General features: G+C 43.0%; 1 protein-coding gene across 25 annotated transcripts in view; it reads right to left on the reverse strand.

The window, feature by feature from the left end:
• FGGY (FGGY carbohydrate kinase domain containing) overlaps positions 1-15,220 on the reverse strand; it is a 399,022-nt gene that overhangs the window by 44,616 nt on the left and 339,186 nt on the right. For 3 of the 25 annotated variants that reach the window (XM_044383813.3, XM_048220296.2, XM_048220300.2), the window contains one exon: positions 11,455-11,579. The exons of the other annotated variants lie outside the window; for them this stretch is intronic. In XM_044383813.3, coding sequence (XP_044239748.2) covers positions 11,455-11,579 — 125 coding nt within the window. The remainder of the gene's footprint in view (positions 1-11,454; positions 11,580-15,220) is intronic. 25 annotated transcript variants of the gene reach the window in all.

Below are 15,220 nucleotides of genomic sequence, written 5' to 3' on the forward strand. Positions count from 1 at the left end.
GCCTAGTACACAGAGTACAGCTGGAAATGGCCTCAGCTGAAAACACCCTTTTGTCTTTCAGGGCACAATTTCCAAATTTTTACATGCAGCCTGCCGGCCCCAGGCCTCTACTGCCCTTGCCTCTGCCTCCTCTAGTCTCACAGAGAAACAGGGTCATCCCTCCCTCCTCCGCTCCCTCTCACTTGGCCTATGAGTCATTCGCAACAGAGGCAGGACATATATTAACAGTATATCTTTAGGGATTTGGGGCCAGACAGACCCAGGCTCAAATTCCAGTTTCTCCACTTTTTAGTTGTGTGACCCTGGGCAAGTCACTGAAGCTCTCTGACCCTCAATTTCACCAGGTAAAAATGGGAAATAATAGTACCTACCCAATAGGACTGTTTTCAGAATTAAAATGAGAGGCATCACTGCAGACAGATCCTGATGGATATGCTTAATTGTGTTTTTCTCTCTGCCCTAATTATTTTGGCTTGTTCCACAGAAACCAAGCTCCTGCTTCAGTTTCCCTTCCTGACTTCGATTCTCTTTCCTATCTTGTGCTCCAGATGCACAGGAGTGGTTGGGCTGGGGATGTGGCTGTACAGACATTCCTTCTGTCTAGGGACCCCTGTCTGCGGCAGGGATCCTCCCATAGATGGACAGGAGACACGAGTACCAATAATAGCTCATTTTACTAAGCATTTTCTATGTGCCCAATTTATTACCATTTCCCTCTTATAAGAAGCCTAGAGGTAGGCACCATTATCTATCCAGTTTTACAGATCAGGAAATTGCATGTTGGAGAGGTTACGTCCAAGGTCCCAGGACCAAGAGTGGTGGAGGCTCAGTTCTAACCCAGTGTCTGACTTTAGAACCTTCTCCTGTAATCACCAGCCTCCCTGCATGTTCACTCCTGTCCTTCTCTAGAACCATCGCCACAGTAGCCACCTCTGATTGAATACCTATAATCAGTACAGATGTTATCCCATGTGACTTTCCCAGCAATTCCATGAAGGAGATGTTTTCACACCCATTTTACAAGTGACAAAACTGAGGTTAGAATGAGTATGTCATGCAGAGTCAATTGGCTATGAAAGGAGGAGATGGGATTCAGACAACATATATATTCTCCTTGTAGCTCCTTGAACACTATACTTTGGGCCACCTGCTTTATAAACATTAACTCTTGTAAGAGCTCTATGAGGTAGGTAATACTGGAATTCCCATCTTACAGATAGGCAGACTGATGCAGAGAGAAATTAAGGAACTCCCGGCCCAGGACTCACAAGGAAAAGTGGCAGAGCTGAATTTTGAAGCCATGCAGTCCAGCTCAAGTGTCTAAGCTCCCAGCCTCTAGTGCTATGTTGATATACAATTGAACGATGCCAGGCAAGGTGAGGGGAAGTGGGGAGGGTTTCAGAGGCAGAGGGAATTATTTCGGTGTGGGTAAAAAGCTCAGTGAGCCCAGGAACTACAAAATCTCTGGAAGGAGGAACTCTCCACCCACATGGATTGAAGCAGTCCCCCAGAGCCCTGGCTCTCTCCTCCAAAAGGGGTCGGCCACCCTGGAGAATTTTCCAGCATTGAGCAATGGTGTAGGTGTTTTGTTTCCCTTAGGCCCACTGAGATGCATCCTGAGGAAATCGCCTTAGTTAGACTCTTGAGTAAGCTGATCTCACTATTCAGCTACAAAATCCTCAGAAGAAATGGAAGTCAACAGTTTTAAATGACCAGTTATACTTAAATATCCAGCAGGAAAATAAAGGCCTTTTGTCAGAAAAGACAGAAACAAACATGTATTGAGTAGTGACCACATGCTGAAATGTGGGAGTTGTTAAACCTCATAATAACCTTTGAAATGATGATTCACCCCATTTTACAGGGAAATAAACCAAGGCACAGACAGCAAAGTGATGTCCCCAAATCGAGTGGCAAGTAAAGGATCCTGGGTATGGTCCAAGGCCCATATATCTGAATTTAGGTTGCCTGCTCTCAGCTGGATCTCTGCCGCCTCTCATCTGCCTATGACTGATCCATATGGTTTTAGAATTTTCCCATAATTAGTGGTGAAATTACCAAGAATGTCTGCATAAACCCACAGACCATTCTGCTAACCTGGTGTGTTCTGGTCTAAAACGTTAACATTCTGAAAAATAGTTTTAGGAGAAAAAATACTTTATAGGGAACATTTCCAAGAAATCCCAAAGTCATAAAGACAGAGACTAGCAGATGTGAGTATATGAAAATTTAAAACTCCTGTACAAGACATCACAAGCAGAGGTAGATGGTGTGGGACATATTATAAGAAAGTCTTCAATATATATGAGAGACACAGCATATAAAGAACTCCAAATCAGTGAGAAAAAGACAAATAACCCCATAGGAAAATGAAGAAAGGATATTAATAGGCCATTAACAGAAAAGAGAAATCAAGTGACCAAGGATATAAAGAAAATGTTCATTCTCACTACTAACAGAGCGAAGGCAAACCACAATGAACAGTCATTTTCTGCCCAGGAAATTGGCAAAAATGTTAAATGACTGACAATACCCAGTGCTGGCAAAGGCACAGGACACTGCTGGCAGGAATACAAATTGGGACAGCCTTTTTGGAGGACATTTTGGCCACAGTTAACAACATTTTAGAAATGCACAATCCTTCCAGTATCAATTCCACTTCTTCATATCTCCCCAAGAGAGATTTTGTGCTTATACATAAAGAGCCATACCGAGGAAGATCCTTGTATCACCGTTTATAAAAGCTACATACTGGAAACCACCTAAGTGTCTATCAACAGGACAGTGGTTAAATAAACTTCAAATATACTCGGACTCTGGAATTACTATCAGTATGTAATAAACATGGGGCAGCTCTATGTGCAGTAACACACTCCAAAATATCTTGTAAGTGGAAACAAAGTTGCAGAACAATTTGTACCATACGATCCTGTATAGGCACGTCTATAGTCTGAAAGCATTGACAAGATTAAGAGAACATACACCATGTATAATAGTGATTACCTCTAGGAGCAAGAGAGGTTCGTGCCTTTCTTTTGTCTTTTGCTTTATAGTTCTATTCTGTTGGAGTTTTCGCGATGTAAGTCTACTCCTGTCATTTTTCATGTACCTAAAAAGAGCAGATTGACCACAGAGACTTGCCTCGTTCTCTGGGTTCTGTTCACCCAGGACTGAGAAATACTCTGACTCAGGGCTGAGGCTTCCTCCTCTGCTGAGGGAAATGGAAAGCAGCTCACTTGGAAGCTGCCTTTCCCTCCTTCTCTCTTTCGGTTCCAAAGGTGCTTACACGTCGGAACACAGGTGTGCATGCGTACCCATTCTCTTGCACATGGCATCACACCGAATAACTACTGCATAGACTAGTCCATGGCTCAAGAACTTCTGAATCATGGACCAAAGCGATTCTTGTCATCTTGATAAAACTTGTACACAATCACACCCCAATATGACCACAACAAAAATAACAAATTGTCAGGCCCCGTCAGCACCAGCCTTGATTTAAACCACGGGGTCCGACGGGCACATATTGGATGTGAAGTTCCTTAAATAATGGCTCTGCTGGCCTAAAACATATCAGATGTTCCTTCAGCCCTAGCTCGCCCAAGACATAAACTATGTGTTCAGGGGAAAGCAAAGTCAAATGACTCATGACAGAGTTTGTTTTTAGTATGAATTATTTTTTCTGGCTCCTTGCTTTTAAAGACGGATCCTTTTCAGATGGGCTGAAGCAAGGGCTGCTGGGAGCTGGGCTCAGGAGCCTTGCCTTCCCACTGCTTCTGAAAGCAAAACGTGGAGCCCCGAGCAGAGAGCTTTATTCGCCACCAAGTTCACTCCCATTATGCATTGCTTCTTCTTTTTCTTCTCAAAACAAACCACGTGAGGGCAGCCTCATGGTAGCGGGGTGAGCTGGTGGAAAGAGCACTGGATTTGGGGCCCAAGAGAACTGAGCTGTTTCCAGCACTGCCATTTATTAGTGGCGTGATGCTGGGAAGGTCACGTGACTCCTTTGGGCTGCAGCGTCCCTCGGGTGTGAAATGGGAAGGATAAGCATCACCCTGGGTAGTGGTGGGAGTTCAATGAGGTAATCCAGGCAAGGTGCCTGCCCCCTAGGAGGCACTCAATTAATGGCACTGGGCTGGACTCCTCAGGGCAGAGATGGTGTCCTATTTGCCTCAGTAGCCCCACTATTTGCTCGAGAATGGGGCAGAAAATATTTAAGGGATGAAGGCAGCAATGTACTTTGTACTTGCGATGTGCCAGCACTGTTTTCACGGCTTTATAAAAATTATCTTATCAATATTACAATCAACCCTATGAGGTAAAAACAAATGTTATCCATATTTCTTGATTAACAAAACAGGCACAGAGAGATTAGGAGAGCTGACCGAGGCCACGGAGGGGGTCAGTAGAGGGGCTGGGATCTGAAGGCTTGCTGTCTGGCTCTAGCCAGAGCAGGAAGAGGAGAGGGAACACGGGCAGAGCAGAGGCTCCCCGCGTGGAATCGAAGGGAAGGCTACATCAGGAAGAGCCTACCTCTCGGATCACTTTAGAAGAACAGATACAAAGGGAAGGAGAAGGACATCAGGAGTGTGGGCACTCGTGGCCCTGCCAGAGCACAGGTAATGGACAACCTACCCGTGAGTGTGGCGGATTAGGACAGCTTCTCAGGGTGCTCTGGGCCTGGGGACGCCCATGCTTCTGAAGCAACGAGTACCTCAGGACAGGGCCCAAGAAGGATGAGGGAGCTGCCCAGCTGGTGCCCATGCATGTTCACCATCTCCCTTTCCTCGGCAGAGAGAACAAAAATGACCACAGAATTCCAGAGGTAGAAGGGACCCTGGACATTGCCTGGCACTCCACTGTGCAGGTAAGAGAAACGTTACATGCTCAGTGCCTTAATGGTAGAGCAAAGACTGGAACCCAGATCCCTACTCCCCAAGCCAGCAATCTGCCTCTGGCGTCTAAAACACACCAGCAGCCATTGTCCCTTCGATGCACAGCCCTCGGGTTAAGACTTCTTATTTCAATCATTCATCCATTCCACAGTTTTCATTCAAGCAGTGTTCAGAAAGACAGGAATGTTGGCCATTGGGTTTTGGATATGTCCAATCCCACTGATAAAGCCATTCCCAGAGTAAGATGAATGCTTAGCCTGCTATCCCAATACATCACTGCATAATCTACCAGGCAAGCAACCTTTTGATAATGAGGCGGGCCTCCATAAGAGTTTGCCTACAGAGAAATAATGGGGAAAATCTGGAACAGTGGTTTATCAAGGTGAATCAACAAAATGGCTCTTGGCTTTATGCTTCCATCTCGTGAGCTGCCCTTATAACGCGTGTAGACATAAGCGTTAGGCAGTAATTAATTTATTCATTCACTCAAATTCACATTTTCTTCCCAATATACAATTGGGTTCTTTTCTGGGTTCATAAATCCTTTGCTCCCAAGATCTGCAATTCTGCATACCCTCCCATCTCAGACACAGACACAGACACAGACACACACACACACACCCCTTTGTTTAGTTAACATTCCCCAAACTTGTCTCAACTGTCTTTCCTTCAGAATGTTTTTTCTGACTCCTCAAGGCTAGGGGAGCTGTGTCATCCATCCCAGCACACAGCCCCTTCTATTACAGTCGTCTATTTCATTGTATTTCTCCTCTGCAACATTGTAGGAAACTTGAGCGCAAGGACTGAGTCTCTCTTGTTCAGAATTCTGTCTGTGAACAAAGAGACCTAGTGGCTGGCACGTAGATGGCCCTCAAGGACCATTTGTTGAATACATAAACAAAATAAAGAGAATGCACTGGAGAATGATTATGAATAGACTCTGCCCTCAGTAAGCTTCCAGGCTACTGGGAGGCGGACACACAAAGGAGAGTCACCATACATGTGAGAAGTATTACATCCACGGTCTGCCCGCGCTCTGGCAGAAATGACTCCAGAATGACTGACTACCAATAAGGTTGGATTTCACTTATGCCATATGTTCATCTTAATCTGACTTTATAGAATATAAATGTGTGGGATATGAGTGTATGTGGAAGACACACACAGTGTAACCTTTCTCACTCCAATTCTCTTGCTTGTGAACTTCCCTGTCCCCTTACTGCCATGGGTGACACCTCAGGATTTTGCCATTCGAGACCACTTCTTTGGATTCAGTAAAGTCAGGGTCTGAGGCAGGAAAAAAGAGAGAGCGAGAGAAGGTGCCAGAGAGCTGAGAAGGAAAGACAGAGAAGAGATTTACATCACAGAAGTCTCCTTACTCAACACACTCCAGCCTCCCAGGTCTTTCTCCTTTTCTTCAGACACATTTAATTCATTCCCACCTCAGGGCCTTTGCACTCCCTGTGCTCTCTGCCACTTGAGTCTCGTATCATACATCTCTTCCTCAGGAAGGCCATTCCCACTGCTCACTCAGCCAGTCCTTCATGCTCCTTCCGCCCAGTTCCTCTTTGTTCCCTTTTGTTGCTGTACTTTACTTCCCAGAATTCTTTGCTACCTGAAATCATACTATTTGTTGTGATTACTTGTTGCTTACAATTACTTGTCACTGGATTCCTCGCAACTGGAATATAAGCTCAATGAGGGCAGATGCTGCTTTTATTTTCATTCTTTCCTTTTTTGATATTTCTTTTTCAATAGACATTGCTGGAGGTATTGAGAGAGAACAGACAGGTATCAAAGGGTGAGAGAGACGCACAAGCTCCCAAAGACAAAGGCAGTTAATGGGACAAAGGAAAGTGAACCAAACCGACTCTGACAGTTCAAGAAAGAATTCATAATGTTAACTCCTTTATTGCACACTAATATGGCAGGCTCACGCAGGACATTGTTGAAGTTTCCTTTTTGGGAATGCATAAGCATTCTGTGAATATATGTAAAATGGGGATAATTTTAGTTCCTGGCCTATGATATTTTTGTGGTGACTAAATGAGTTAATTAATGTAAAGGGATTTGAACAGTACTTGGCATAGAGAAAGCATCAATAAATGTTGCCTATCGTCATCATTACTATCTTTAAAGAGACATGACATACAGATATTATCTATTGATAATAATTTTAGGGGTGCCTGGGTGGCTCAGTCGGTTAAGCATCTGACTTCAGCTCAGGTCATGATCCCAGGGTTCTGGGATCGAGACCTGCGTTGGGCTCCCTGCTTGGCAGGGGGCCTGCTTCTCCCTCTCCCTCTGCCTGCTGCTCCCCCTGCTTGAATGCTCTCTCTCCATGTCAAATAAATAAATAAAATCTTTAAAAAAAAAGAATTTTATGTATTGCTATGCACTCTATTTATTTTTTCAAGTGAAGCACAGAATTTCTACAGCATACAAAGTTAAACATATATCCCCTATTTTGAATTGAATAGAGTACAAAAACAATTTTATAAGAATTATTCATCAGTTTTCATCATCAAGGGATCTTATTGTTTTTAATGAACACATTTATGATTGTTTTAATCAAAGATTAAAAAAAGCATTAAGACATGGAAACATGAATAACCATGTAGGAACTCTGAGAAGCTGGAAGAAGTGATAATGAATCATCATCAGTGGAGAGGATCCATAGGCTGACAGGCTGAAACAGAACTTTCTAAGGACTAATACAGAGACCAGTGAAGAAAGAAAAGAGGAGGACATTTAGATATATGAGAGGCGAGAAATCAGCACCACAGCCAGTAATCATTTCAATGAAATCACTACGGGAAATCCCTGTTCCAAGGATAAAAACAGCAAACAAACTGCTGAAAACAAGAAGAAGAGTTAAACACGTTAAATGAATCCAAAGATATTTGTTAAGAACTTAAAAAAAATCAGCCAGGAAAGAATATATTACTCTAAGTTTGGCTCGTTCTTTATAAAAACAGTTCTTCGCAGTTACAGCCCTTTTTGGTTCGTCGCCAGAGTGGAAGCCTGGCGGATGGAACTCACAACCTACCTCATCAGGCTGACCTTGCCTTCTCTCTCCTTTAACCCCAAGACCCACAGCATTTTGTCACTGCATCTGGAAGAACAGGGGGATTCCTTTTTTAAAGGGTACCGAGAACATTTTAGCAGCACATGTCATGTTCCCTACAGCCCCTAGGTGACGCTAGTACAAAACTAACAGAAGCCTGAATGGTCAAAAGAAAAAAAAAATCAACAAGAGTACATTTAGTACAAAACACTAAAAGCAATAACAGCTCAAAGGCAGACTACATTTATTACGGACGCTACAATTTAGTATCTCTAAGACAATTATTAATTTCCTTTTTAATTCAACTGCTCACACCACATCTCATTTTTCAGCCAGAAAAAAAATCTCAGGGTTGTTTTCTCACTCTAAAACATTTACACTGATGGGCTCAGTACAACCCCACACTAGGCTAAAAGTTTGTAGTATAAATTGCTTTATAATCAAGACTGGTTTGATAGAACAAAAGAACTAGTGCTCAGAGTAAAAATATAAGACAGCGAATGAGGGTTGGCTGGGGTAAAAATACAGTTATGGTAGTTTGATATTCAACCAAAAGCTGTAATCTTATTAAATATATTTAAACATGGTTTTCATTTAGATTTGGCAGCTTGATTAATGGGATGTATTAAATAATACCTGGCTGCTAAGAGTCTATTTGGGGATCAGTGCCACATAAAACACACAACATGTACAATTTGGTTTCATTGTTATTTAAGGCTTCTCCGTTCTCTTGGCGGCGTGCACACACATATTAAAAATTAAGTACACACACTCAATGTATGCTCAAGCCTTTTAAAAGCCTTTCTCTTTAAACAGAAACATGCAATGGAAAATGAACTCAACTGGTGAAAGGTAATGGATTCATCCTTTTGGGGACAGCTGTTCTGTTTATCAAAAGAAAGGAGGGGAGGGTCAGAAGCAGAAAAAAAATTCCTAACTGGTCTGCAAAGAGAGATGCCCAACTTCAGAGAGGAACCTAAATCAGTTTCTACAGCCAGGCTTCCTTCTTTGCCCTAGTTGAGAGGTCGAATGAATGGTACCTTTCACCATGAGGCCATGGGGGTATCGGAGTGGGAACAGAGTATCTTAAGATATGGGGAATGTGTCAGTGGCCAAATAAATGCAGGCAGATGCTGCCTGATTCCCAATTCATTAAAGAAACACTTATTTTTTTAATGGTGGGGGGCATCTGTCGTTTTTTTTGGGCATTGCGTTAGGCACTGATCAAAGCGTAAGAGTTGGGGGGGCTGGGGTGGTTAAGAACAACCAGGGAGACAGATAATGGGATTAATACAAAGAGCCAAGGACCATAATACAGTTCTACTGAGTGTGTCCGATGGAAAAATAATGTATCTGACATGCAAAAGCTGCACAATAATGAGTATTCTCTCCTTTCCAGTATCATGAGGTTCCTTAAAATCCTCAGGCTGGAACAAGACATCTCAGAGTGGCCAAAATGTCAGATGACTTCACAGTGCATCTCTGAACAACCCAGTGAAACTTACTGTTGTTGTCACATTATTATTATTGTTGTTGTCACATTATTATTGTTGTTGTTGTTTTATTGTTGTTATTATTATTGTTGTTGTTATTACTTAATTTGAGAGACTAAGTTTAAGCCCAGAAAAGTCCAGAAAAGATCTTATGACTCAGAAGGAAAAAAGAGCAAACTTTTTTGATATAGGTATCATTCTGTCCATTTACAGATGACTGAATGGAGGCCCTGAGAGGTTCATCACATTTCTCCAGATCATACATTTAGTAAGGCACAGAGGATGGCATTGGAACCCTAGGCCATTTTACTTGGAAATCCACTTCTTAAACCCCTAACTGCCACGGCCCCAGGGCTTCTCCGTGGATGACTGAAGACCTCAGGACAGAAGCGGTGAAGGACATGGGGGTGAGGGTGGGATACACCTTCCGCAATCTCATTGATCTCCCTGCCCCCTCCTTGCAAAACAATGGAGGAAGAGGGGCCGAGTTCTTTTACAGACTCCTTCCCCGATGCCAGCACCCACAACTGAGCTGTCTATGTCCGTCGCTGGATAGAACGCATGGAAATGTTGAGCATGCTGAAGTCTTCACAGCCATGATGGGTACAATCAGGAACCGCAGGGAACAGGCTGTGCTGCATTAAGAATAGGACCAGGGAGGAACGGAATTCAGACACGCCCTACCACATGGATGAACCTTGAAACCATGATGCTGAGTGAAATGAGCCCGTCACAAAAAGGCAAAGACTATCTGATTTTACTTACACGAGGTTCCTAGAGTCGTTACATTCACAGAGACTGACAGTAGAATGGTGGTTGCTAGGGGCTGGGAGGAGGGAAGGGGGATGGGGAATTGTTTAGTGGGTACGGAGTTTCAGTTTTGCAAGATGAAAAAAGTTCTGGAAATTCGTTGCACAATGATGTGAATAATACAACACTACTGAGCTGTACACTTAAAAGTGGCAAGTTTTATGTGTACTTTACCACAATTAAAAAACAAACAGAAGAATATAGTCAGGAACACCGACTCCAGCGGTCACTTACAATGGCCTCTTGCCTGGCATGATATAAAACATGACCTTTTGAATTTTTACATTTGTGGAAGTAAAAGTCCTTTTATGGTACATCCCGGCTACTTTTCTGGAAAGCAGGAAGTCTGGAGGAAACAGGTCTTTTTTTTTTTTTTTAAACATGTAAAATTTTATATCTGCATGTTTTATATGAATTCTCATCTTGGTTTGACCAGCTAAGACTCTGAACAAAGCACTTCCCCTCTCTTGGGTTCCAACTTCATCATCCATAAAAAGAGGGAGTGAGTGAGATGATCTCTGAGGGCCCTCTAAATTCTCAGATTCTGATTCCTGTTTTTCCAAATGCAAACACTGTCCACCTCTTCAGTATACTTCTTTTACTACTGACGTTCATCCGAGTATTTTTGCAAGCCACTAGTCGCTTCTGAAATACCTACTCATTGCATTTTTCCCAAGGGCTAAAAGCAGGGAGAAAGGATGCAGGAGGAGGTAGGCCGACAGAAGAGTTAAAAATGTCCTGGAAGGAGCACTGGACTGGGAGTCTGAGACTACGAGACTCAGTCAGGGACTCTGACACTTGCTAGCCGTGTGAATCAGAATGGAAGGATTCATTTACTGGGGTCTTCTCTGCACGAGGCACTTCCATACATATTATTACTTTACAATTTTGGCAATTCACACACCATCTTCATAGCTATTTCCATAGCCAAGTACTACCTGTAGTATTTATTATGTATAATATTTTTTCTAAATCCCAAATAAATCCCTTTTTCTCTTTGTTTTAAATTGCTGTGTTCTAAGCACTAATGCCTATGAGAACCCAAGTATGATGCTGGTTATATTTTTTTCTAATACACATTAAAATAAATATACAACTATTAGAAAAAGAGTGTCTGCTTGCCAGCCGAAGTCACCTTGGGTGCCAATGGGGGGTATGTGTGCATCTGGGAGATACCACATTTCCCTACCTTATTGCCAGGTATGGCTGCTCGACACTTGAGCCAGAGAGTTTAGTGACCCATCCAAGTTTGAACCAACACACCCAAAGCAATGTGCTGGTTCGTATTCCTCTTGTCTTTCGAATGAGTGGATTCTATAAAATAGAATAGAGAGTATTTCCAAGACTTTCCAATTTCAGGGACACTAACATTTCCAAAATTACTTTGGAGACTGACATACACTAAACAAGTTTTTATTTTGCCAAGTAAGGACTCAAGAACCTTCTCCTACAAGGTAATTAAAAAAAAAAAAAAAAAAAGCAGAGGACTTTCTACACCAAATGACTGGGAACAGTACTTCTCAGGATAATGTTAAAGAAAAACATTCATGATGTTCTGCTTCCTTGTCTCTATTTCTCAGTCTGAAAACTCTGCTACAGGCCAGCCACAGACGGGCTCAGCACCCATGGGCCACAGATGTAACGGGAGACAGCTCTGGCGTCAGTCGAGTTTGAGTTCAAGTCCTGGTTGTGCACTAACCACATGTATGCCTTTGTGAAGCCTGAGACTCAACTTTTCATGTGTAAACTGACGCCACGGCTCACTGTGGTGAAGATCAAATGCAGCAAGTGTAGAAAGTGCCTCGCACAGTGCCTGGCCTGCGGTGGGAGCCTCAACTTACCTTTGTTCCCTCTCTCGTCCCATCTCACCAGGAGGATTGCTCTCAGGACACAAGATGGCAATGCATGGGAAAGTGCACTGAAAATGTGTTCTGCCGCTCTAGTCGTTTCTTTGGATCTCAGCTTAGTAGCTACTTCCTCTGGGAAGGGAAACTTTCCTTGACCCACCAAGCTGGGTGAGGAGCCGCTGCCCCTGGTACCATGGCACTCTGGGCCCTGCATCTATCTGTTCACTTGCCACACTGCATTCAAATTGCCAGGCAACTTCTCCCTTACCCCAGGAGGCCCCAAAGAGCTCCAAGGGAGTGGGGACTACACGGGTCTTACTTATTGTTGCTTCTCCACCATCATTTTTTTTTTTTAAGATTTTATTTATTTATTTATTTATTTATTTATTTATTTATTTGACAGAGAGAGAGAGAGACAGCCAGCGAGAGAGGGAACACAAGCAGGGGGAGTTGGAGAGGAAGAAGCAGGCTCCCAGCAGAGGAGCCTGATGTGGGGCTCGATCCCAGGACTCTGGGATCACGCCCTGAGCCGAAGGCAGACGCTTAACGACTGAGCCACCCAGGTGCCCCGCTTCTCCACCATCTTGCACGTAGTTGCAGCCAAACTCAGCACTGGTGCACTTTTCATTTGCTAAATGTACATATTAACTGACGGGAACATTGGCAGAATTTTTCAAATCTGCTTTGTGGTATTGCTTCTGGTATGCTTGATGCGTTGGACCATGGATTTATGGCAGCATTCCCAATGTTTGGTCCTAGAAACTTTAGCAAAGTAAGATCTCCAAAGCTAATTCTTTGGTCAAGTAAACTATGTTCTATATGCCTTCCCATCCCAGGAAATTCAGGATGCGTGTTTACATGGTAAAATCTTATGAGACTTGCTATGAGGATACCTAGTTATCTTGAACATAGCATTTTCCAAATGAATTCCTTCTAGGAAACCCTTTTAACATACCAAAGACCACTCTTTGGAAAACTCTGGCCTATAGAGAACTCAAGCTCTGAGCAAATTTTTCTGATGGTTTCTATCAATTTTTTGTCCTCGTTCTCCTTCCCCCACTTAAACCGTATAGCCGGAATCAGGAGAGACGTAACATACTGGGTTGGACCAAAAGGCAATGCAGACAATAGAACCTTTGAGAAAACCAGACATATGAACGAGCTGACCAGTCAGGAACTGACCAAAAGTATTCTGACAATGACCAGAATGCCCTCATCTGTGTCTCATGTCAGAGCTTTCACACTTCCGTGCGCATACCTCACTGCAACAGTTCTTGAATCCCCTTTTCTTCCATCATCATTACCGCCGTCACCATGACCACCCCACCATGACCACCATCATCATGACCACCATCACACTTCAGTTGTATGGTACACGGTCTGTGCCAGGCTTTGCTCTAAGTACAGGCACTTTCTGTATTGATGTCTTTAATCCTCACAACAAGCTCATAGGGAGGTGCTAGTGTCATCTCCGTTTTCTAGACGGGGAAACTAAAGTACAGAGAGGTTAAGGAAAACTCACATTTTGTAGGATGGGTAGACCAATTTACAGATCTGTGCTAAGAAATCTTACTGGTTAAGAGCCTGAGCCTATGCATTTCAGCGACTGTTCCAAGGTGAAGCAGTCCATAAACAGCCACGTCTGCCTGATTCCAATGCAAGCCCTTTCTACCACATCAGGCTGCCTCCTGGTGTTAATGATACTTTATCTTTGTGAGTTATTTCATGTTCCCTAAACGATTCCATACCCTTCATTGTTTTTAAGTCTCCTGACCATGCTTTATACAAATATGATCATTTTATAGATCTCAAAATTGAATCTTAGAAAGCTACTACTAGTCATAGTAACAATGATGATGATACTAATAATAGCCGACTCCAACTTTAGAGGAACTTATTGTTCAAGGCAAAAGAGCTCAGAAAGGGTAGATTTGGGGCTCAGAGGCAAGTCTTCTGATGCCAAGCCCAGAGTTTGCTCCACCCTTGAAAGGCGGGTCTCTTCAACAAGATTAGCCCAGCTGTGGCAGGGGAGAGAGGTTTACAGCACCAGCTCGGCATTCAGTTGGTGTGGTTTTTAAAGTAACTCAACATCTGTCATTAATTAGAGTTCCTGTTGCCATGGTGATGGTTTATTATTGCTAAGCTGATAAGATGACCAATTCAAGAATACTATCTTTCTCCTTTTCCCTCTCACTCTCCAGCAAAGATTTTTTGCTTTCTTTCTCCTCTCACCTATCAAACATAATTGACCTTTTGCTGCAAAGCATGATGCGGTGTTCTCAAACAGGGACCCCTGTTGGTTCCCCGGAGATAATCTTTGGGATTTTTTTTCCCTTTCACTCAATGCAGAGGCTCTGTCAGACCAACTCTGACTCACATTTCATTTCTCATACTTATTAGCTCTCTGAACAAATTAATTATCTTCCCTGGGCTTTACTTTTCATCTGGAGTAAGCGATAAGGAGGCCTAACTGGCAAGTTTGAGAATTTGATGTAATAAATAGGAAGATGTTAACACAGGGCTTGGAAGGTAGTGGATACTCAAGACATGATAGCAGATGTGATCATTAACGTAACAGGAATAATTATTATTTACAAAGGGATGAGATGAAACAGGGATTTAGGGTTGGGGGCTGAGGTCATTTTGCCTGCACTCATTCATCAATCATACTAATTTGTTCTTCCACTGCAACTGTCCTTTTTCTTTACAGCCCTTAACCCAAGGCAGAGTGAATAATTTTGGTATTTAGCTGTCTCTTCACACTCAACTGTAAATGTGATGAGAATTGGTATGATGGTTATTTTGCTCATCATTGTACCTAGGGGGATATTTGTGGAATGAAGGAACAAATATTTATCAAGCAGCCATCCCACGTCAGTTTCTGGGTTAGGCACTGGAGACATGGAAATAATTAAAGCACGATTCTTACCCCTGAGGCATTCACATAAGCGATCTATGAAAATTGACAAAAATAAAGGAAATGGGGCATTCATCTCAACTCCAGAAGGGTTTCTGATAAATCCAGTGGCATAAATGGAATTAAATCTGCAGTAATCTTCTAGCACAAAGCATCAATGTGGTGGGTGGTAAGGCTATCTCAAAGCTCGA

Source organism: Ursus arctos, unplaced genomic scaffold (assembly GCF_023065955.2).
Source record: "Ursus arctos isolate Adak ecotype North America unplaced genomic scaffold, UrsArc2.0 scaffold_12, whole genome shotgun sequence".
Taxonomy (NCBI): Eukaryota; Metazoa; Chordata; class Mammalia; order Carnivora; family Ursidae; genus Ursus; species Ursus arctos.